The sequence below is a fragment of the Ascaphus truei genome, chromosome 8 (assembly GCF_040206685.1).
Source record: "Ascaphus truei isolate aAscTru1 chromosome 8, aAscTru1.hap1, whole genome shotgun sequence".
In the NCBI taxonomy this organism is placed as follows: Eukaryota; Metazoa; Chordata; class Amphibia; order Anura; family Ascaphidae; genus Ascaphus; species Ascaphus truei.
The window spans coordinates 61,467,754-61,492,997 of record NC_134490.1 but is presented as its reverse complement, the minus strand read 5'-3'; the positions used below and the strand labels follow the sequence as shown (position 1 = coordinate 61,492,997).

The following is a 25,244-nucleotide window of genomic DNA, read 5'->3' as shown; positions in this document are numbered from 1 at the left end:
ATATCCCTGCTTCATCACAGGTGGCTCAATCAGTCCCTGCTTTGCACAGGTGGGTCAATCTCCACCTGTGCTGAAGCTGGGATATGCTAAAGTCCTGACCTGTTGGGGAGTCTTAAGGATTGGAGTTGAGCACCACGAGCCCACTGGGTAATTTGTTAAAAGCCTGCTCACTCAAACAACAATAAAAATGTAACACTTTGCCATAAAAGCAAAACCAAGTTGTAAATCTTTAAATCGTTATTGATTTTCAAACAACTGTGATCCAAGGGAATATCTTGCACAACGAGTAATATATCCCAACATTTTGTAAGTTCCTAACCAACCATGGTTCTTTAGGGTTCAATTATGGATTTTTTGCCTCATTTGTTTTGTGCTTGAGAGTAAGACATAACATTCAGAAAGAGCCACTGAAGACGTAAGAGACTTTCTTATATATTTCTCGAAATAAAATGTAATAAAAAAGGAGGGAGAGGGAGTAGGGGTATGATTCCTTTTATTGGACAACAAGTAGTTTATATGTTACAAGCTTTTGAACCTCACGGGGTTCTTCATCGGTTATGGCAGAAATACAGAAACACAATATAATATACCGTGTACTGTATGTAAGAGGGCTATCTGCTTACAATGGATGTAGACAGGAAGTGTGAAATACTGTAAGATGAGATAGAAGCAGGTATCCTGGTGTGAATATTAACCGTAGAGACATACAGTATTGCAGCCTATTCTCTTTTGAAATGCAAAGGCAGCCTAGACAGACAAGAGACGGTGAATGTGAAAAATATCTATCAATATAAAAACCTCTAACTATTTCATGTTTGGTGATCTATATAACGAATGTTATCAGGGAATAGTGCAAATTTGCATGTGTACACATATATGCACTCACATATATATGCATATGTTGCACATACTGCACACACCATATATACACAGACATACATATATACTGTACACACACATACATACATACATATTGTGACAGTCACAGACAGTCTACGTTAGAGAAAGCATGCAGTATGCATGCGCTCCAGCATGTAGGAGGTTAAACTCCCAGCTAGGCAAGCAGCAAGGATGTTTCAGGTAACTGCTGACTGCAAGAGATTTAAAAACAGTAATGCAGTCTGCCTTACCCCAACCAGCAAGGACGCCGGTTAAAACAGTTCCCAGGTCTGCTTGACGCAGGGCCTGTTGTTTGGACCAAGCTCACAGCCTGAGAGGGTCAGAGAGAGAGAGAAAGAGAGGGAAAGAGACTTTGAGTGTTGTCGCTTACACAGGTAAAAGGGCTAAGTATTGATAAAGAGCTTAGCTCTCCAATCTGTAGTTAAGGAACTGACAAGTATTTTAGTTAGTGCTCCAGAGGGAGCTACTGTAGGTATTTTGTTTTACTTCCTGTTCAGTTTTATGCCCTTTAATTAATAAACCTGATAAACGAACAATACATTTCCTGCCTTAATGTGAGAGAAAAGACCCTGCAAAGCGGAATTGTGAGAGAGGAGTTACAAGAAGAGACTTACAAAGACCTCCAGTCACATCAACCTACAGTATAGCTCGAAAACACAAATGTGTCTGAGATTCTATTTGCTACTCTTCTCCTCTTATTTGTATAATAAACAAATTCTCTATGTACGCTGTCGGCTTCTCAAATATTATCCTGGGACAAATCTGTAGGCAGGTGGGAGATGTTCAATTGTCACCATATAAATTCCTCTCGCTCACTTCCACCTTCCTTCAAACATCTCCGTCACCCACACTGTAACATCAACAGTCAAGCTATTCCAATTCTCAACCCCTATACCGCTTCTCCTGGGCAGTCCTCCCATCCAAACATTAAGTTATCACTACTTTATGTTCCTTGGCCATTTTTGTTTTGGAAGGCAATTTAAATAGCTCACAGCTATTAATCTGCAAAGTCATGTCCACAGAGTTAACAACTGAATTTGTAGACCATCCATTTGGAAAGCCTGATCTCCAAATTCTTTTTTTATTGTTTTATTGTAGTTGAGAAAATGATTTACAATTACCTGGACCTAATTTTAATTCTTTATTTTGAGTGCGCATACCAAAATAATTAACAGCATCCTCTAATGAAGAAAGCTCCGGTGGTGCCCCATAAGTGCAAAGTAAAACGTAACATTTATTACATGCTAATCAATCAGCAGTTAACTAACACACCGTAGCTGCTTGCCTAGCTAGGAGTTTAACCTCCTGCATGCTGGAGCGCTTACATACTGCATGTGCTCTCTAACGTAGACAGACTGTGACTGACACATATCCTCCCCCCCCAGCTCAGACCTGCTGGAGTGAGCTTCCATGTACCCCAACTTCAGCGGAAGTGAGCATATCTACTATTCACTACACATCTTCATCAAGTTCATTGTTAGCATTTGTCACATCAATCTCTTGATTTTAAGAGTCATCTCTCCAAAGTAAACTCATTACAGGATTTGCATAATGTGTTTTCGTCATTTTATATTGACTTTCTCTCTCATAATTAGAGCTCCTTAAGAGCATGCTTTATAGGGAATATAAAGACTTGTATTCGTCAATCGATTTTGACCTGTGCCCCGTTTTGGGAGACAGATCCCCCGACACATCAATGCCCATGTCCTGGTCGGAGAACTCTGACTTCGATTTCTTCTCCTCTTTTTCATCTTTGACTTCCAGTCCAACAAGTCCATGAACTTCGCTTTAATTCTTTCTGTGTCGGACTGCCTCGTAGACTTTGGGTTTTTGTTGTTGCGGCAAAGAGTGGTGAGGATTGGAACTTTTCAAGGCCTGTGTTGAACTTCATTGCTTCTGCTTTCAAATCTTTGAACATTCCAACTCTGAATCTTCATAGTTCTTCTTACTGCAGTGTCTTTTTTCAAAACCATTTTCACTGTTACCAGTAATTTTTAATTGGGTCAATTTCCTGGTACTCAGAAGATGAATTGTAGAGGTTTGCTACCTCATCAGTTTGTGACCACAAGAAGTAGTCGTGGTTGAAGAGGACACTGGTGACAAAGTCCTCATAGCATGTGCACTCAAACAATGTCTCTTCAAGTACTTGTTTTACCATGATGTGTTTAGCTTCCTCCAGCAGTGGAGGACTTCTTGCTCAAGCTCACCTTTCCATTTCACCAACTCTTCTTTTACTTGCTTGGCAACGAGTTATTCTACGCATTGTGCAATATCCTCTTCCCTGTCCCTGACAGAACCATCTGCGTCTGGCTCAGCACCATTGATTTCCAGCACCTCAACATTGACGTAGTTCTCATCAACTCTGACTGTACCCCGTGGCCTCGCTCCTCTGCAGTTGGCAGACTTGTAGTCTTGAGCCAATCTTTCTCGATGCATACATTTATTCTGATGGAAGAATCTCTGAATAACCAATGACACCTTTCCAAGGTGTGATAGCAGATACATTTCTGTTTCTTTCTAGTAAGTGACTGAATCTTTATAGCGGCTCCTCTTATAGTAAGGAACCTGTTTCATACCATGTGGTCACGGTAGAACGGCTGGTGTGCAATTACACATTGCTTCTTTTCTCACTGCATCCTCCAAACTGACTGAAGAATGCAGGCTGCTTTATTCCGACGATGAAGCCAACGAGATTTTCATCCCTCTGTAGGCAGTCTGTATGACGACATTGCTGAGTGCTTGCACAGATAACTTCCTCTCTCCATTCTTCCTTGGATAAGTGCTTTGTAGTATTTCTGAATAATTAGCATGCTTCTCTTCTTTTGCAGAAAGTTTCGTTCATCAGAGAGAGAATTCTGTTTCTTGAGCCCATCCTGCAGTTCTCTTCTCATATCCTCCACCTCTTCCTTTGCTCTGCGTTTGCATCAATGCATTTTTAATGATATTTTGGAGCTCAGCAGATTTTTTTGCTAGGGTTGCAGCTGCTTGCCTTTTCCAGGCTTCTTTCTCCTGGCCATACTGACCGTTGGTGACGGAGCAGCATCTCTGCATTTCTAGCTCTTGCTTGAGTCTATGAACCTTCTCTTTCACTCTCTCGTAGCAGGTCACCTGGCCTCTAAGCTTGGCTTCCAGCGAAGCTCTGGTGATTCTCAGCGTAGCCTTCAGTTCCTCATGCTGCCCTACAGGGACACACTGGGTACTCATGTTCCTGCAGCATTTGTACAATACCGGGAATACACTGATTGCTCTAACATTAGCAACCAGCGCTAACAGTGATTTGATTTCTGCAGCCAATGAAGTGCTTAAATAACGACAACATTTTAATATAAAGGGGGGTGGGTATTTACCCAGGGCAAGATTTCAATTGCCCCTCCATTATCACTGTCATTCTATTAGACATTTTACTGCTTTATCTTCCTTACTCATTTTTAACACACATTCCCAGCAAGCTCAAACTCCCACACCCACCACATGATGAATATATATTTATGTCAACCAGAGAGCTACTGAGCGTGGCAATGGTATACAACAAGAGACAGGGGGTGCCCAATGCTGTCCCTGTCTCTTGTTGTATACCATTGCCACGCTCAGTAGCTCTCTGGTTGACATAAATATATATTCATCATGTGGTGGGTGTGGGAGTTTGAGCTTGCTGGGAATGTGTGTTAATCAATGTCTGACTGGTAGCAGTCAATTGGAGGCTGTGGCACCTCCCCCCAGAGCTCACTCCTCCTCCTTCACCTTTTTAACTTGGGAGGTCATTTCACTTGCTGCAGGAACAAGACCTATAATGGTTTTTCCCCTCTTACAGAGGTAAAAGGAAGGGTTCACAATGTAGTGTAGTGTAGTACCTGCATTATTTTGGTTATACCTTGATGTTGGTATGCAGTCTTATGACGCCTTTGGCCAAAGGGTTAACTAAATAACTAAGTATTTAATATTATTATTATTGAAGTATTTTACTTTATACTTTTCATCATATATGTTTTGTCAATTGGATGTAGCATTGGGCACCCCCTGTCTCTTGTTGCTTACTCATTTTTAGTCTGAGCACAATGGTTTGTCAACACATTTATGTTATTTTATAATTATTTCACTGTTTGCCTTAATTTTATTAGCATGTAACAAATGTTAAGTTTTTTTTTTAGCCCTTAACTTTTTTCCACCCTAGACACGGACCTATAGGGCCTAATGGGAAATCCGCCACTAATTCTATACCAAAATAATTACCAAGACTTTTAAAGCTCTTAGATGCTTAATAAGTACAATGCAACTGATAGAGAAACGAAATAATTTTCCATAATTATAATTTTCCAAACAATTTGATATTATAAACTTCAGTTTTAAATAATGTTTACCTAATGCTTATGTAATGCTTAATAATACAAAAATACTAATAACATAAAGAAATCAAAAGTGCCAGATGGCACAAGCTTTATCACACGTATGCTACAGAACTATTTCATGCATCCATGCAGTAAGCAGCGATAAGCCACTTATCGCCAAAAAAGCCTATTGCTATTCAGTAAGCCCTGATTAGTCGGCGATAACAGAGCTTTTCGGCAATTTTTTTTGCCGAACAAAATATAAATTCGACAAAAGCGTGCCGAGAAGCCGCTAATCGCCAGCTGGTCAAACTCATGCTATTCTAGTTCCCCCAATCAGCTTATCGAGGCTAATTGCTGCTCTAGAATTGCCATTTCCACTCCAAATCGTCTCGCCAGGAAAAGTTGGCAGGAAGGGGGTGAGAAGCTGCCGATAAGCGGCATGACAGCACTTAGAAAAAAAAATGCATTTTTCCTGCATTGGATTGATGCTTGGAGACTCCAGGGGGCAGAGGGGGTGAGTGAAGGGGGTACTTGGCCTTTATCTAACCCCTTCTTCCCCCAATAAACATTACAATATGTAAAAGAACCAATATATAACCCACCCCCTGTACCCTCACATCAAACCATTATTTATTTATTTTAACACAAGATTGATAACATAGGCCGATGGGTGGTGTCCAAGGGTCCTCAGGTGATCTCCATGAGTGTCTGTGGGCCCTCGGGTGGTCCCCACGAGTGTATGTGGGCCTTCAGGTGTCCCCGTGGGTGTCCAGGGCCCCACAAAGGGTCCTCAGGTGGTCCCTGTGGGTGTCTGGGGGCCCTTAGGTGGTTCCCATGGGTATCCTGGGGCCCTCGTGGTTCCCACAAGTGCCCGTGGGGCCCCACGGATGTTCCCGGGTGGTTCCCGCGGGTACCCGCTGGCCTACAGTACCAACTCTGTTGTAAAATAAATAAAGATGGCATACATTTCAATAAATATATATCTCCCCCCCACCAAACACATCATACAGTACAGTAATGGGCAAAATAACTATTATCCAGATATGAATAATAGCTAATTTGCCCATTATTAAATCAAACATTAGCCAGCCAGAATAAATAAAGTAAATAACTGCTCTACTTAACCCTGCCACCATGAAGGGCATCCTTGCCAGCATACTGCAGGGCCATGTCCTCCGATGCCAGCAAGAAAACATACAAAAATACAATCTAATGGCCCCTAACCCCTTAATCACCTTTGCGGTTAATAACCGCTATAGTAATTATGGGTTCACCCACCCTCCCCAACTACCCCCACCCTTCACCCATTCATTGGTACAGTGGGTACATCATGCCCATATAATATGGGCATGATTTAACACTGCCAGTCAATGATCAACCTACAAAAAATCATTCACAACAATATCCAATGCAATCCAAAGAATCACCAAATAAACAAAAATAAACAAGTAAACACAATAAAATGATCACCAAACAATTAATCAAATACCAAATTAAAACCAGAATTAACTATTCCAACACCAAAACAAAACCATCAATAAATAAAATAAATCTCCAAATAAACACCATCATTGAAATTCAAAAATTAACCCCTATTAAAATGCAAACATCAAATAAACCCCAGAAATAAACATTTAAAAACACCACCAGAAATGCCATAATACAACATGAAAACACAAAATACATAGCATAGAAATTGAAAAAAAATAAATGAGCCAAAATACATTTAAAACACATAAAAGCAACCATTTGGCAAAACAACCATTGCTTCTTACTGTATGTATGTACTGTATATCCCTAAAGGGGCTACACATAAATACATTAGCAATGAATGTGCCAAAGAAAATTCCAATACCAATAAAAATCCAGTGAAAAAACCTGTAAAATAAAAATAACATACATTCAATTTTTTTCTTACCTTTTAGATGTCTTCACCCTCCGATTCCCGTGGTCTGCGCAAACTCTCTAAACAATCCACGATCCCAAACAGCAACGGCCCCCAGGTAAAATCCAAAGTCCCTTTCTTCATCTTCATCTGTTAATTATAATCCATTTTGGGGTCACGTGACCGTGGGACTCAAATGCATAGGTGATACCGGCACCCCATAACGGGACCTGTATCTCGGGAAGCAGGGGGTCCACATACTTGAAATCAACGCGGTTCTGCTCCGGAGACCCCCTGCTACAATACACTAGTAATAAAATAAAAAATAAAAACTTCAGCTGAGATTTGTGCAGAGAGAAGCGTCTCTCTCTCTCTCTGCAGCAGAAACAACTCGTCAGATGAGCCCTTTACACAGGAGCGATCATCTTGTCGCCGACTACTCGCCATTTTTGCAAATGTTGGATCACTGGTATTCTGGCCTTTCTGCGTGCCGTCGTAGCAACGCTGTAAAAAATGGCGATTTAAAAACCCTGGCGATTTTTCTATCGGCGCTTACTGCATGAAGCCCATAGTGTTTTCATTTTAGCTTCTCTCAAAAAATTATTGATTCTACATAGAATATAAACTGAAAAAAAGAAGCGTTCATTTCATCCACACAGAACAATTTCCTCCTGGTTTACCAGGGTAATTAATATAAAATAAAGAACAATTACAATGGTAATATGATTGAAACTGTAACAGAGCAGTGGGAAATTCCTTTATATCTAAGTCTTCTGGATGTTTCAGTGTAAGACTAAAGCTTTCATTTATGGATGAAGTTCATTCAACTTTAAAGATACCCAGAGGTCTTGAAACAAATGACTTCACGATTTAGGCTTTATCAGTGTTCTTGGATATGATTCTAAAAGAGATTAATGCTCCTCTTGATTTCACCAGACGTAAAAACTCCACAAGAAAGTTAGTATACTTCCTATAAAGGAGCAATCCAGGCTGGCAGATCCCCATTAATTTCAGCTCTGGGACCCCACTGCTTCCAGAGATACTTTCCTCCAAAGGGGGTGCCGATATTTCTCTGCTTTTTAAAGCACTGGATGACGTCACGGCTTCTTATTGTCCCGCAGAGCTGTGGGAGTTTTGAAAAGTGGCCATTATGTGAACCCTGCTAGCCAAGCAGAGCAGCTACCAGCACCTCCTACAGAGGAAAGTGTCTCCGGAAGCAGCTTGGCTGGCCTCTTTACCATCTACAGTATATAGCAAATCAGGTAAATGATTACACCGGTCCTTCCTTCCCACTGCAACCTTGTTATTCCAGCAAACTGATGATAAAAGAAAAGTCCTTAAACCTTGCTTTTCCCAGTATTTGCTTGCTTATGAGATGGTAATACCCAACACATTTAAGTGCTAATTTCAATTATTTGTCTCAAGTTTTAACACTTTCATTTTACTGGATCTCAATTTTGCACAATTCACTTTGAAGCAGACAAGATTACATGCTGGAACAGTATACATTTAAAAACCCTGTACATTAACAAGAGAAACAATTTAACTTATTATTGAAATATGGCCCAATGGCTTTCATTGGCAAAGAAAAGATAAGCCATGGGGCACCCCATGGCCCACTAAACATGGAAAACTATCACATTTACAGTAGGTTGGAGTCTTTGTTCTTTGCTTTCTCGTTCTCATCTTTCTTTCTTTTACAGTTTCCTAAGTCATATAGTTAACATCAGTGTTTTATTCCTTTGCGTGTTGACCATTTCCATCTTGCTTTCAAGCTATCCTTTTCTTCTCTTTATCTACCCTATTCCACTCCAAATCTTGTTTTTATTTTTCCTTCCTATCCCAACTTTTTTGATCATCATGACTCGGATTCTCCCTCATCCCACTCTTTTCCACTTTATTATTGTGTCTAGTTATCACCGTGGTTTACTTCTCCCATTTGGCTCCCTCTGTATCCGTTTCCATGGTTGCGATAGAAAACAAAGAGAAAATAATCTAGTAACGTCAGAAGCCTCCGTTGTTATACAAGTTTAGTGCTATTGTGTCTCCTTATCTATTATTCATGCAGTGAAATACTGATGAGGCAGAGAGGAAAGATGACGGGAATAGAGTTTGGTCAACAGCTTTCTAAGCAGTCTTTGCAAGATTTAACTCCTTGGATTAAGGGACTAAATTAATAAAGATAATTTAAATGACTAAATAATTAAAGGTCAAGTTTTTTTTCTACTATTCCTTTGTAAGTATACTTATTCTTAGATGTCAAAGGAGTAATATCTGAGCTGATACCCAAGTTTGTGCATAAGTGATGCACAGAATTATGTTGTATCGGTCGTGCCAATGCTACTTTGGTGGGAGGGGGGACGGATTTGGTCAAAACAAACCGCCAAATTCCAGGGAACGGATTTGGACTGTATCAATCATCTCTACTGTTTATAATCAGAGGCCTGTGAGGATGTACAGATGCAGAGCAAATATGAGGAATATAGCCCCATTTGTAGCGCACTCACGCATATAACACTCACTAATGAAACGCTATGTTCATACATTACATAAGCAGCCTTTGAATTTGGCAAAGCTATGGAAATGACAGTACTGAGGGAGAGTAACTAATTCCCAATGTTATGGAACTCAGCCATTATACAGGACTCCAATGTCTCGCTCACCTTCAGTCATTGTGCCCGCGGGATTCCCTTCACCTTGAAAAAAAGTGTAACTAAACGTTAAAGATTATATATAATGTGGCTGAGACAGACATACACAGTACCATTGTGATCTCTCAGCTTGCACCAAGCTGGGGCCTCTGGTCACTAACAATGCACCTGACCATGAAGGCTTAGGCTGCGGCCAGGGTGGAGCGAACCTCACGCTCGGCGCGATCAGAGTGATAACTCTGATTGCCCTCGTCCAGGGAGCATGTGTGCGCCCGTGTGCTTGCTGCTTGGCGAGAAAACCAAATTTGATTTGGCTGCTCGCTGATGCGTCATGTGAGCGGTTCGCCCAATGAGGGTGAACCAGCTCTGTGACATCATGGCCGCACCCCCCAACATGCCCCCCTCTGCGCACGCAATTAGCTGTCCAGAAATTGCCCAGCCGAGCAGAGCGCATGATGTCACGGCGCTCGAGCGCCAGCACGCCCGCTCTCAGCCTGGCCGCAGCCTTATGCTGCACATAAGGCGAATAACCTTATAGATTGGTCATTTTGAAAATGTCCCTCCACACCAAATTCTTTCCGCTCTGGTTTTGTTACAGTAATTTCCAGCTTTTTCGTTGGTGCTACTATTTTAGGATTATTAAATTGTGTGTTTGTAATATTATCATTGTATTATTTTTTCAAAAGCATTTTAAATCGCCTTAACAATAAATCCAATTGTTTTTACCCTAATTTCTATACTGTCCTACCTGTTGAATAAGATTTTTTTGTTCTACACCGCGGGATTATAGATGATCTCATGATTACTGTGGTAAAATAAAGATGATTAACCCATTCTCAAGATACAAAAACACTTGATTTGTATATTAAACAGTTTCATAAACAGAATAAGATGTTTTCTTCCCTAAAAGAGTCACAGACAATCTTGCTGTGCACTTTGTTTTGCTAAGAGCTACATTTAATTTGTCACAGAGATGAAAATAAAGAACATTCTTCTATGAGCTAAATCTGCAGCTGAATGAATTTACAAACACATTTCATTAAGATAACTTGATGTATCATTCATTACTTACCAAAGCAACAGGCTTTCTTCCTGAAAGAATAGTGCAAGGTCAGATGAACTTCTGTAACAAAAGACTTGGCTTTGGGAATATCTTGTTCTGCTGGTTTTGATTCAAAATCCATATGTCGCTGCTTTATGCACATCGGAAAGACAGGAATCCTTTCTTGGGAAGGCATTAGTTTGCCTGCCAGTGTTTACAATCTCTGTAGCTACTAGGCCAGCCACTTGTTATTACACTGGTAACATGGAATGCTAAGGTCTGCCCTTTCACTGAGCCTGCGCTGCAGCGCTGAATAATGAATGCAGCGTACCTCTCATCATTAGCATTCCATCCAGCACACATGAAATCATGTGTTACTTTCTAAACTTACGGGAGGATAAAGGTTACAAGACTTAGTAGATACTATCATTTTTTTTTCCAGACTGATTGGTTAGAATTAGTGTCACCAGGAGTAACTTTTCTTTCCATCTATTTAAATTAGGCTTGTGGATTTCCATCCTTTTTCACGTTTCATGTTCACGGAGAGCAGCACACACTGTGAAGGCGTTGCGTATAAATGTTTAATTTCCCTGACTTTAATATTTAAGTCAGTGTTCTTTGTTTGAGAGTGTTTCCCTCAGCAAAGTTAAGAGCAAATCTTGAAGCTGAATGCTTGCGTACATCTTTGTAATATTCCCTAGATATTGTTAGACAAGTAAATCCTAGCTTTTGGAAAGTTTACATGCAACTTATTTAACTTTTGCCAAAACTTATTTATTTATTTTTTACATCTGTGCCACTGAGAGTTCCACAATACTCTGCTTGACTCAGATTCAAATGTTTAATTTGTGAACTCTGAACAACCTTTGCTCTCCTTGTCACAAGAAGTACACAGACCTACTGAGGACTGGCTAAAAGAGAGGGCTTTTAATGGATTATTTGAGAATTGTCTGTCTCTATCTACTCTTGTGGACCCAACATGTCCTAGATCTTCCTGATTTAAAGGAAAATAGAGTGTAGGATTTGGCATCTAACTATTTGACACATTTTATTCTTGCATTACATTTAAAAGATTTCCTTCTGTTTGGCATTCTACACAAACCCAATTTAAAGAGATACTGGAAACATGGGCTATGTACTAATAGGCTTCCATTGAAATTATTTTTGCTTTGTGGATAATAATGAAAACCATGTGCACGTTCTGTCCCTATATCGCCATGATTTCCCTTATCGATATACTGTATATATAATGTGTAGAACCTGCAAAGAAAAAATAAGGAACACTACAGTCAGTATTCCTATCAAATGACTATGCATATATGCATACAAATATAGGAATGTATCACTTCTGACAATTTCATGTATGTAACAAGCCTGCATGATTGTCTAGGCCAGGGGTGCGCAAATTGGGGGGCGCAAGATTTTTCAGGGGAGATGTTGAGGTTGCAGAGGCCCTGCGCTCTTCCCCAAGGCATTTAAATTAAATGCTGAGGGATCGCGTGAGGCCTCCGCAACTATCCTTAGCTTGTGTTCGGCAATGTGACGTCAAATGACATCACCTTGTCATGGCAACGTGATGTCACATGACTCGCGGTGTCGTTTGACGCCGGAGACAAGGCAAGGGGGTGGGGGGGAGGGGGCGTGAGCCGGGAGGGAAGCAGACAGGGGGGCACAGTTGTGAAAGATTGGGCACCCCTGGTCTTGGCCAATAGTGGACAACTCCAGTCCTCAAGGGCCTCCAACAGGTCAAGTTTTCAGTAAAATCCTGCTTCAGCACAGGTGGCTCAGTCTTCGACGAGCATTGTTTTAATGAAAAAAAGTTAAATATTTTATTCTTTTTTTTTTTTTTAATGTAGAAATTTAGCAATTTAATTTATCTGGTTAATTTTTTTTTTAAACAGTTCACATGACCATTGTGACCTAACACAACATGTCCTGACTAATATTTTTTGCTGAAATTTGCTATTTTTTCATGAATTTGCTTTGCGAACATTGCACACATCTCTGGTGACAACCACACAGCTGTAAATATGAACGATGAATGTGCATTTACAGTTTAATTGTACAAATAATTGTAAGAATCAAACAAAAACAACTAAAAAGTACAGATCCCTGCAAGAAAAAAACAAACTTGTAGGACGACACCATGCGAGCAAAACACGCGATCAATAAAGTTTGCGTCCAAGAGAAGACAGACACCCACATTTAGTTGTATAGACCAATTAGTAGCCACTGGCAGCTTCTCTTTGTAAGGGGACAGTGATAAATGGGGCTCTCTGTGTCTGACCAAATTCTCAGCATGTTTTATTCAACTGAGTTTAACAACTTGACTGTTCACAGTCACATGTGACCGAGCTTCTCAGGTAAACAACATCATATAAATCTAAATGGAAGTACATTTCTGTGTGTGTGTTATATGCATGTGCAAGTTATTTAAAGCATTTTGATGAGAAGAGTTTAAATATTTGAAGTGAACATCGTGCAAAGTGTTGGAGAGGCCATTGCAGCGATGCCGTGCCACTGCTGCACATTATTTGGGCTGCTTATGCTGCATTTCTGATTTATATATAGTATGTATAATCAATAAATCATATAAATGTGTATTATTTAAAAAGTATCATGCCACACTATGCACCGACTTTTGTGTCATTCACAGTGATAAGGGTCCATATGCGGGACTGAAACTGTGGCTGAATAAGCCAGTACTGCTTTGCTGTGCATTGGTGTCACGATGAAGGCTATGAAAGGTATCATTATGCATTATTAGCTGTCTTTAACTAATTTTTTGCCAACCTAAAAATGAATGGTTAGTAATAAAATGAATATTAGTTTTATTTTCAATTGTGATTTTTGCAAAACAACAAACATACTATAAAGAACATGCAATAAGTGGGATTAGAATTTCAATATAACCAGCAAAAATCATGTACTGTATTAATCTGTGTGTGTTTTTTCTGTTGTTGTAACTTTCGTAGACTAAAAGCCTTTGCACCACCTTCCCTGTACTTATGACGTGGTAGTCAGCAGATACTGTATTGAACTTGAAATAAGAATGCTATGCTACATAATTTGATACTATGTTACTGTATTCAGAAAATAGAAATGGAATATCATGCTTGGAATGCAGAGACAATCCCTTACATGCAGCCGATGTTAAATTGTTAAAGACTTTTGCTTTTATTAAATTATCTGGACTTCTCACACATACAGTAAGATACAATAATTTGTCTCCATAAACAGAATACTCCTGCCATGTGGTACTAAAGTTCAGGAAACTGTTATTCTCAAAACAGTTATTTTTGTTTTTCGTATCAATACAAAAATGAAACTTTTTAATTGGGACACAAGGTTTGAAAACAAACAATCAGATATTAGAATTAATTTAAATTGAATGATCATTTCATGAATGTTTCTGTTTGACAACTTAAGTTGTTACAGAATGTATAGCTCTAACAGTACATTTATTTTAAATGTAGCCCCCTTTCCCCATGACTAAAGGAAACCACACGTGCTGGCATTACCTGTGGCTCACAGAAGGCCTGAGCCTCCACAGCTAGGAGGAGCCTTGGGTGATCTGTCGTTCTCCTTGGTGCAGCGCCTCCACCTGGGAGGGATCCTAGCATGGTAGGATAACCCCTCGCAGGAACAATACTGGCATTAAATAAGGCTCACACCGGTATAACCAATTATATTTACTAACCGAGATAACATAAAACAATAATCACACAAGGCCCCACATGCAGTACCCACACAATAGGTAATTACCCTGGTGAGGTCCCCCAAAGTACTGAGGTGCCCTGAGCACATAACCACCCGGTGTCCACAGCGGTAAGCCCACCTTTCCTGGTCTCCGTCCAGACCAGGACAACCTGAAGATGTTGATCCGTCAGACCGCAGAATGATCCCACGCCGCGTCTACCGGATTCTTTTCATCCGCCACTGGAGGGATCTCCCACAAGGAGTGTGTCCCTGTAAAGAGTTACTGGTAAAGTGCCGGTGGTCTGGCCCAGACCACAGGCTGCGCACACCGTGTAGCGTCTATCACCGGCATACTCACTATCTGTGGTGATCTAAGGGTAAGCGTCCCTATCTGGGGGGATTTCCCTGTAGAATCACAAGCTATAATGAGTCGGGGCCTAGCTTGGACCTGGGGGGGGGGGGTGGTGGGGGATCTGGCCTTGTCCAGCAGAGCACTGCTCCCTGGACACTACCTTCTTCCCTTCTGTCCTGCTCCCGACTGGCGTGGTCCCCTGTACGTGCCAAACACAACCTCTTGCATGCCGTGAATCCTGCAGCCCTATTGACTGTGCTAGCCCAATGTGGTTAGCAGAACTTGGGGCTGCTGGGACACGTAGTCCCATGCAGAGCCTCTCTCTAATGGCCGCCACACTTGCTATAGCACGACGCATGCACAAGCCAGGCAATGGCCGCCGCAACTCAGCAGACCGGCGCATGCGCAATACGCCTCAACTGCGCCTGCTCAAGCCTCAACATGTTGCCCCTGCTTGCCAGGTAAGCCGCGGAGTTCCTGCGACTCGGTCACCCGCCTGCAGTCCCCAGCAGCTCGCAGTAGCCTCCCCCTTCCCCGCGCCCACATCGGAGGTAAAGGGGGCAAGGGGAACCTGGCTACATAGATAAGAGTATTTAAGTAACATTCATTATGTTGACACAATTGGGAGTAATGAGGGTACTAGGCCTTAATAACTATGGTTCGTTCTTAGGCAGGCGACTCCATAACACCAAACTACATATGTGTTATAATAATAATATTGTTCTTATAAAGCATGACTCCTCCCCCCCTGAAGAAGCGTGGTGTACACGCGAAACGATCGTGGTGCAACGTGATACGTCATCAGTGACGTCATCAGAAGTGGCGACATCTCTGATCCTGGGCAGCAGACAAATGCATACTTAGTCAGGCTTGTATCTATTGCGGAATTTGCCGGGGTATTTTGGACCCGCTGTGGTCAAGTTTTATCATCTGTCCTACGATGGTTATGCTTTGCCTTTTGGCGTGCGAGCACTGACTCTATATAGCATTTATCCGCAAAGAGCCTTCTCTGCAACATGTGCTTATAGGTATTCATTACCTGTGGTTACCCAGTATTAAGACACTACTGCAGGAATACCTATACTGATTATGATATACATCCTGATCATTGAGCATATATGTGTTTATCTTTAGATATCAATTGGATGATATGTATATTTATATACAGTGGAAATACACCTAAAGATATCATCTCATACCTTACTATTTTGCCAGGATCACACTACTGTTCCGATTATTATTGTGTTGATAATCGGAGTAGATGTCAATAGATGGCAGCTTGAATCCTTGATATACATGTACAGACATACTTACCTTTAAAAGCTGTCTATTTACCCACTTCATTATGGGGTTATTTTAATGTCTGAATGAATTTATGTGTGTTTTTAACAAATATTTGAATTAATAAAATGTTATTATTTTCTGATCTTGTTCCGTGTTCTATGGGTCAAGAGACCTACACAGCAATTATCTGTTGGATCACTGTTATCCGCCTACTTAAATCCAGCATTGAGTGCTATACATAGAGGGAACCTTTCTGATCCCCTTTGGATTAACACTGTTATTATAAGTTTCTTTTCCCTCCAAGCACCTGCCTATATTTCCTTTATTACTATATACACATATGGAATGAGCGGTCTCATATCCTGTATGTTCTAATATAACTTTATGGCCTAGGGCACAGGAAGACAAAGGGGTATTTTCATGGGCACAAAGAGCTGATACTGGAATTCAAACCATGTTCACCCACATGAGATATTCCTTTGCCCAGTGTATTCTAATTAAAATGTAATTAAATAAATTCTGCTAAAACTTGTCAGGTCCAAAACAATGTTTAAAGGCCTTTTCAAGTGATATGTGCAGTAGAATTGGTAACTATGTTTTTTTTTAAATTCCAGACATTCAGAACCTAAACGATTAACGACTACATTCTAACAATGTTGTGCTTGTAATCTCTGTTCAATTAAAGTTCTCTTGCACAGCCAAAAATGCTTTTGGTGGTTAGTGAATCCATCTGTACATGGTATGCAGGTAAACCACTTCTTTAAATTCTTTGTTTAGGAACATTAGGATACATTCTTCCACCTAACACTTTTAGTTAAAACCCATTTTCTCTGGACAAGTGAAAAAGAATCCTGTGTAAAATAGGTTGTGTGAGAGAACTGCAGCAGTTATCTCTGAAAAAGATGTACTGTATTTGAGCACTTCCCAAGAACTCCTGTAGTTATTAAGATATTAGTTATAGAAGAATAGAACCTAAGAAAAATGTAAAAATATTGGGTCAGTTAACCATTTAAAAAATAACTTTAATATATAGCAATTCCCTCAATTTCAGTACATCATGAACACAAAATATATGGTTGAAAATGTAATCACAACATTACAGACTGAAATGAACATAATGGCTTCTGTCTCAGAAAGAAAAATCAAGTTTAACAGTATGACTATACTTTGGTTGGATGAGATTTCTGTATCTTTGGTCTGGGAAATGTTTAAACTAGGGGAATATGGTTTTAGAATGTTGGCTCTGCTCATTCCCACCTGGGGCAGCAAAGACAGAGTCCATAAAAATATGCCTGGGAAAGAGGGATGTGTTTTTATTTTCAATAAGATCAAAAACCAAATAGCAGCATCCTAAGGCTAACAACAAAAGTTAGTCGCAAATTAGAATAGATTGAGGAAGGATGGCAATTCCTCAAACAGGAAGGGAAGGGGAGCCATTTGAACATACAACTTCAGACTCAAATCTTTCTCACTGACTGCCCCACCAATCTTAAAGACACCTTTTTAACAAAGCATATTGGTAGCTCTGTGGCTAATACTATACACCAACGGTCCCCAACCTTTTCGGGACCGGTTTCATGGAAGACATATTTTCCACGGACCGGGGGGGGAGAGTATTGTGCACTTACCAAAACTTTGACTGAGACAAGTGCGCAGTGAGGGAAAGAGACGCAGACTAAAATAAGTGTCGGACTCTGACTTCTCATAGGGAGCGCGCAACCTAGATCCCTCGCATGCGCAGTTTACAGTAGGGTTCGCGCTCCTATATAATGCTAATCTGACAGGAGGCGGAGCTCAGGCGGTAATTCGAGCGATGGGGAGCGGCTGTAAATACAGATGAAGCTTAGCTCGCCCACCGCTCACCTCCTGCTGTGCGGCCTGGTTCCTAACAGGCCACGGACCGGTACCGGTCCATGGCCCGGGGGTTGGGGACCCCTGCTATACACCTCATACAGCGACCTTAACCCACTTACCCGAACCCTTCAACCGTCTCTGTATGTTCTTCCTACTTACCACTTAGATTGTAAGCTCTTTGGGGCAGGGACTCCTTTTCCTAATATCTTTTATGTCTGAAGTGATTATCCCCATTATGTATTATATTATTATGTCACATGTATTACTGCTGTGAAGCGCTATGTACATGGATGGCACTGTATAAAGATATACATACATACATGCATAGCCTTCAAAATCTAAAAATAAAGTAAATATATACTTTACACACCTATTTAACTCATTGCTGTTTCACATCTATTGGCCCCCGCAACCCTCCATACTGTACATCCAAGACATGTATGTAAACTGACAGGACCAAGGAGTCCCCTCTTACTCGCTTCTTCTCAAAATCTGGAAGAACGGACAGTCTGATGGCCCTACTGTCCTGCCAATGCTGCATCTTTTTCTCTACAGTAGTAAAAATCCATACCTGCCTGCATTCTATAAGACAACTTAATATATATATATATATATATATATATATATATATATATATATATATATATATATATATATTATATATACAGTGGTTGACAAATCACCAAAAAATCTACTCGCCACCTAGTACCAAACGTGTGCTGCTTGGGCCAATATTTACTCGCCCGGGGGTTAAATCCACTCGCCCGGGGCGAGCAAATGTATAGGTTTGTCGAACACTGTATATATATATAAATATATATATATATATATATATACAGTGTTCGACAAACCTATACATTTGCTCGCCCCGGGCGAGTGGATTTAACATCGTGGCGAGCTCCTATTGGCCCAAGCAGCACACGTTTGGTACTAGGTGGCGAGTAGATTTTTTTGTGTGGCGAGTAGATTTTTTGGTGATTTGTCGGCCACTGCATGTGTATGTATATATATATATATATATATATATATATATATATATATATATATATATATATATATATATATATATATATATATATATATATATATATATATATATAGTGGTCGACAAATCACCAAAAAATCTACTCGCCGAACAAAAAAATCTACTCGCCACCTAGTACCACACGTGTGCTGCTTGGGCCAATAGGAGCTCGCCACGATGTTAAATCCACTCGGCCGGGGCGAGCAAATGTATAGGTTTGTCGAACACTGTATATATATATATATATATATATATATATATATATATATATATATATATATATATATATATATATAATGAGTTCATCAGTATTATGTGATACTTTTTTATTTGGACTAACAATTTATGTCATAGGACAAGCTTTCGAGAGTTTTCCTCTCTTCCTCAAGTCAGCGATACTGATATACAAAGGTTTCTACAACTTAGACAGGGATTGGAAAATAAAAAGTAAAAAGGAAGAATAAAGAACAGAGAGGCACTGGAAGGGTGTTAAACCAGAGATATAAGGAAGGTGAGAATTAGGGATGGGGGGGCTGTACATTCACAGCAGCACAGAGGGGAAGAGGATGATGGGGCGGGGGGGGAGTATAGGTTGGCACAATGGCAGGGAGACGGGGAGGACCATAGCAACCATATATATGGGAATGTGCTCACAAGTGATCTATTTATTTGCTATATGCAATACGGTGGAGGTTTCTTGTTGCCTTTTTCACCCACCATAACTTAAAACGTGATGGTAAACCCTACTGTCTTGAAAATTGCAAAGCCAGCAGTACAACCAACTTCACACTGATGATACCCATTAAGGTTGAAACATGTCTGTGAGTGGTTTCTCTGGCTTTGCATCCGATTCCCATGCTGTGCTTTAAAGCAGTGTCAACAGCGAGCATTAGCTTGTATGGGATCCATATAACAATGGTTTTTCAGGCAAAAGTTGACACGGTGTGCTCATTTGCATGTCATTTCCCAGAATCTTTTGCTTCAGTGGAAACACTTTATGCTGGGTGATAATGGTGAAAGGCCGGGTTGAAGGCTGCCTAAGACATGTGAATGTGCTCACAAGTGATCTTTTTATTTGCTATATGTGTGTGTGTTATTGTATAATAATACTGCAGCTATTAAAATGATGTTATCAGAGATAATATTTTTGTCTCGTACTCCATTTCATTATAACTTTAAAGCAGCTACCCCGCCAGGCTAACCAGGTTTTTCTATAGCATTTGAATTGGGGTACTACAGACTGAACCACATTCATTTCAGTTCTGGGAATCCTTGGGTTCCTACAGTAAGATACTAACCAGTGAAGTTAACAGTGTTTTCTCCCAGGGATTTCATTGGCTGTACAATAGGAAGCCACAACCACTGACATTGGAGATCCCAACTGGCTTGCAGGAATAGCAAGATTTGACAACCATTTTGTTTCCCCTGGAGGGACATTTAACACAAAAAACTACTCCAGTAAGTATCTTGGGTACCGGGTATCCACAGAGCTGAAAGTAATGTAAAAAATGTTAAAAAATACATCCACAATGGATTTTACTTTGAATAAAGAAATGTATATTTCTTTCCATTTATGTTTACTGGACAGAACAGCTACAAAATCTGCCATTACTGACAATTAAAGCACAGCAAAAAAAAACAAAAAACATAAAACAAGATCAAATTGCAAGTTAAAGCTGTTAACGTTATATGTTGGTATTAACCCAAGTCCATTTTCCAAAGCTTGTGATTCAACATCTGTCAAAGTCCTGGCTGTGACACTTATTAATTAGGAGGCTTTTGGATGTATCTGCCTCATTACCATGAGATGTGTGTTTCCTTCTTTATGTGCCAATTCTTGCTTCTCTTATATTTGGGAAATCTGGTGCCTTGTACTTTGTCAAAAAGGTCTTCTGGAATACTGTCCATTATCTTAAGAATTTGTTCAGCAAGAGTGTCTTATTTGTGTAGCACCCCCGTCAGTAGTGTTACTACTGTCTGGGATGCCCGGGCATGTCCCAGGGGCCCCATCATGGGGTGGGTGGCCCGACGGGAGTTAGGACCCTCCCTCTGGACTCTATGACCTTCCCAAGCAGTCATAGAGGCCTGACGCTCTTCCCCACAGCAATAAAATGGATTTCTGAGCAGAGATCGGGGCCTCTGTAACAGAGCTACCCTCCTCCATAATGTCGCACCGTCATGTGACGCTGCAATGACGTCACAATGCCATGGCGTCATGATGTTGCGACGTTACCTGGGGGACCCTTAGGGTGTAGTTACATCACTGGGACCTGTGGGAATACTACTTAAGGGTCTTAGAGGGTTAATTACAGGTATAGCTACATTGTTTCGACCTATATCCATCACATGGGGTAGGATGACTAGTCAGAACCTAGCCACAATCACCTAGAACCCTAACCCTAGAAGGTGCCTAGTGATGTCACTACGTAATGATACGTAGTAGAATGTCATACCCCTTCCCTAGTAGTCATGGTGACTAGTGATGTCACTACTGGGTATATATGTGGGATGGAACGTTCTAGGATCAGATCCCAGGAGGGCAGAGATGTAAGTCCCGTTAGTCTGCAACTATGTGTGTTAGTAGTAAGATCACTTTGTTATTTTTAATTCAGGGAAAGTGTCACTCCTAAAGAATAGGGCCAATCGATACGGCCTTGAGGCATATCCTACTCACAAGAGGGGGTGGCAATGTACTCCATAGAAGACTCCTCAGTGGGCCTCAGAGTATCATCCCAAAGCTGATAGTAGAATAGATTCCCAGATACCCCTTAACTGAGAGGATAAGAATCTAAATAGCTCTGCTAGGGTGATAGGGTGTGACTCCCCATGCCATAGGGAACCCTGCCAATGAGTCTAAGTGGAGATGGGAACAGCCAGCAGCTAGGCAATGGATTGCCATGTACAGTGACTGCAAAGTTAAAGAATGTGCCTCTCTGGGGGATGCTGCCTGAGCACCCCAAGAAATACGTTTTTTTACTGGTTCATGTGACTAAAGTTACAGAAACGTTCCTGGCACCCTTCAATTATTTGCTTACCACACCAGCCTGCACCCTGTGAAAAAGGTAACAAAGACACTCAGCACCTCCTGAGCAGACATTAGATACTTTGATGTGGTACTGTTCTGCTGGCCGAGGGAAGAGGTGTTACACTTGTATTTCCTCTCTCTTTCGTAATGTGGCTGTCGTTTACGAATTGATTTAGCAGCGCTATTTAAGCTATGCTGGAATGTGTAAATTGCCACGGCTACAGAAGCCTCTTTGTATGGGTAAGCAAATTTGCATATGCTATGTGCCATGTCTGTAGCCTTCAGCTGCCCATATGGAAATCACTTAAGGCATTAATCTGCTGAATTAAATAGCTTGTACAACTTTTCTTTGGTTGGGAAGTGCAAAGCTTAGGCACCCGTGTTATTTTCATGTGGCAATTTGCATGTCAATTACCTAAACATAATCTTCTGTGCCTGAAGTGTTATTTATACACTGTGTGATATTTAGGAATCTTGAAACCTGAGCTGCATTCAATATTTTCAAAGGTTTTTGTACTAAGCATTTAAAAAGTGCAAATGTACTGTAGTGTAATATTGCTAAACAGTGACAGGCACATATGTTTATGAAATAAAGCCTAAAGCTGAAGGGTCCAAAGTGGACAGTGCTACTAATGTAATTCCTGATTTTGTAGGCTGAAAACCATAATGTGAAAATGTATTCATTATAATTGGCTCAAACCTTTACCCAACTGGTAAACTTAGGACCTTTGCAGGTGGTGAACAAGTCAACCATACAAATCTCTGTATACAGTATAAACCCACATAATTCACCACAAAGTATGGATGAACTCTCTGCCTTCAGGCTATTACTTTGCAGGGTGAAGTGTAAATGCTTTAACACTGCAGAAAATGTGTTGCATCCGTAATAGATGCTTCATCTTCTTCCTTATTACTCAATTAATTGGCCTGGAGTAAATATTATTTTTACTATAAAAAAGGTTAGGTTGTGGCTTTGCCAAAACTTCATTGATTTGTTTTTTGTTACATTTGACTCAAGTTAAATCTACTGGTGTATTTAATGTCAGAGTTGTGAGCAGAGCAGAGAGGCATAGGATAAATATCTTTATTACTTTTTATGTGAAATATCAAACATCAATATACTAATGGGAAAACGTCTCAGTCTTTTCCATATTTTCACATGGTTTATTTATTTAATTACCATTCAGTATGTGTCCGGCAGATGGCACAGTGAATATCTTTGTCCATGCCTGTGGGGCTATTGAGCTGCACAAGAACTTAACAGATGTTTTTATACAATACTTAAACCAATGTCAGTGGTGGGCAATTATTCAGGTGTAAGAAATTATATTTTCTACTGTACTTTAAACGTAACACATTTTTTTTTTTTATATATATATATAGAGAGACACTTTGGGACACCCAGACACCCAGAGCGGGGTAAAGATGGAGACAGCTTTATATAAGACATAATTTCTTTAAGGTCATTAATACTTCCTCGCTTTGTTTATATTGTACTTGGTTAACTAAGAGCAACAATATACTACCCCGCTGCTAGAAATGTATACGTGTAACCCTCCCTGCCCAGCTTTCTAAGATGTTTGGCACAGGACGCTTGTAAGGAATCGGGGAGCGCGTCCCCCATGGCGCAATCCCTCCTTACCTGACGTCTCGCGCAACCCTGCTGTCTTTGCAGCGTGCACGCGCTCCCGCAGGAGCTTTCTAGACGTCGCGTAGTCTGGCTTCGCCCCCCGCTTGCGACACGCATCAGCGGCGTGCACACGTGACGCGTGTGCACCGCACCCAAGCTGCGTGTCAACTTTCTCAATCTTGCCCACCTGTCTCCTGTGTCTCTCCTCCTATCCATACCTCCACGGAGGCCGCACCTCCACTTCGCCCCCTTCTCTCATTGGTCATGCTCTCCTATATATGCTCAGCTGTGCCACTTGCACTTTGGCTGAGCATAGTTCCAGTTAGCGCTGTTCTCCCACTTCCTGGTTCCTTGTCCTGCCTTGCCTTGTCTCCTAGCTCCTTGTTTCAGATTGACCTCCTGTGTACTGACCCAGCTATTACTTTGGACTTTGCACTTCTGGCTTACCGACCCGGCTTACCTCTGACCTTCTGCATCTCTCCAATCCTGATCATGGCTTACAGACCTCTACGCTCCTACTGGCTTCAACCCCTGACCACAGCTATGGACACTGACCATTCTACCGGCTCCTACCTCAGACCTTGGCAAGTACCTAACCATTCTACGCTCTCCAATCCTGACCCGGCTGCCTCACCATCCACACTCCAGATGTGCCCCCGTAGCTGTGGGTGGCATCTATACACATTCCTATCTCAGTACCAGAGTCCCACCTTGTTTGTGGTGAGCTCAGCGTTACAATGCTCCACAACAACAATATAACACGTATAACTTAACTACAATATACAATAATGTAAAATGTATAACTTAACAGAAAATAACCATAGCCCACTTTCACCCCCCAACCCCCCACTACCCAGTATTAACTACAGCATATTGTCATTCAATTCTAAAAACAGTATTAGTCCCTTTAAATCCACTAAAACCAGCGCAGGCGCTGTCTATAAGTACACACAGTAACCGTAAACAAGACAAGAACATGGCAGAAGCAGCTGCAGCTGCCCCCTGAGCTCCGGAGATGTTTGAAGTCTATCGCCCCTACCCTGGTAAACGTTGCAATAAATGGCTGTATGAGTCGGGCTTGGACTTTGATGTTGGCCACCTCTGGCTGGTAATTGTCCTTAGTAGGTTTAGTGCTAGTGCCATTGTCCAGTTGAGTTATGGCAACGCTGTGCATTAAAGTTATGCTTTCATATTGATAAGGACGAGTCTGGAGGAGTGCAGTGCACATTTTTGAAGGTCCCGTTTGATGGGTGGCACTGAATAAATTTAAGGGGCTCTCAATGGACATTTTTTTTTTGAAGCGTGGGTTCCAGTACCACTCCATGTCCATGTGAGCAATCGAGGTGTGTGTTTAAAATAACTGTCTCGGTTGCCATTTAGTAGGTGTATCTTTTTGTGATGGTGCTGTTGACAAGTTCATCTCTGTGTTGCCATTTGTAGATGGCAACAGAGGAGGAAGTGCAGCTGTTCTTGCTGAGGTGGCTGCAATCAAAAAAGAGTAGGACTAGTCCGGTAGTGTTCCATGCAACGTGCAATACAACTGAATACAGTATAACAACACATTGCAATC

The 25,244-nt window shown here is 41.0% G+C and overlaps 1 protein-coding gene across 2 annotated transcripts in view; it reads right to left on the bottom strand.

The window, feature by feature from the left end:
* C8H10orf90 (chromosome 8 C10orf90 homolog) overlaps window positions 1-11,071 on the bottom strand; it is a 105,921-nt gene extending 94,850 nt beyond the window's left edge. For both annotated transcript variants that reach the window (XM_075612255.1, XM_075612256.1), the window contains exon 1: window positions 10,837-11,071. In XM_075612255.1, the coding sequence (XP_075468370.1) occupies window positions 10,837-11,002 (166 nt within the window). In that variant the 5' untranslated portion in view covers window positions 11,003-11,071. The remainder of the gene's footprint in view (window positions 1-10,836) is intronic.
* Between the last annotated feature and the right edge of the window lie 14,173 nt (window positions 11,072-25,244).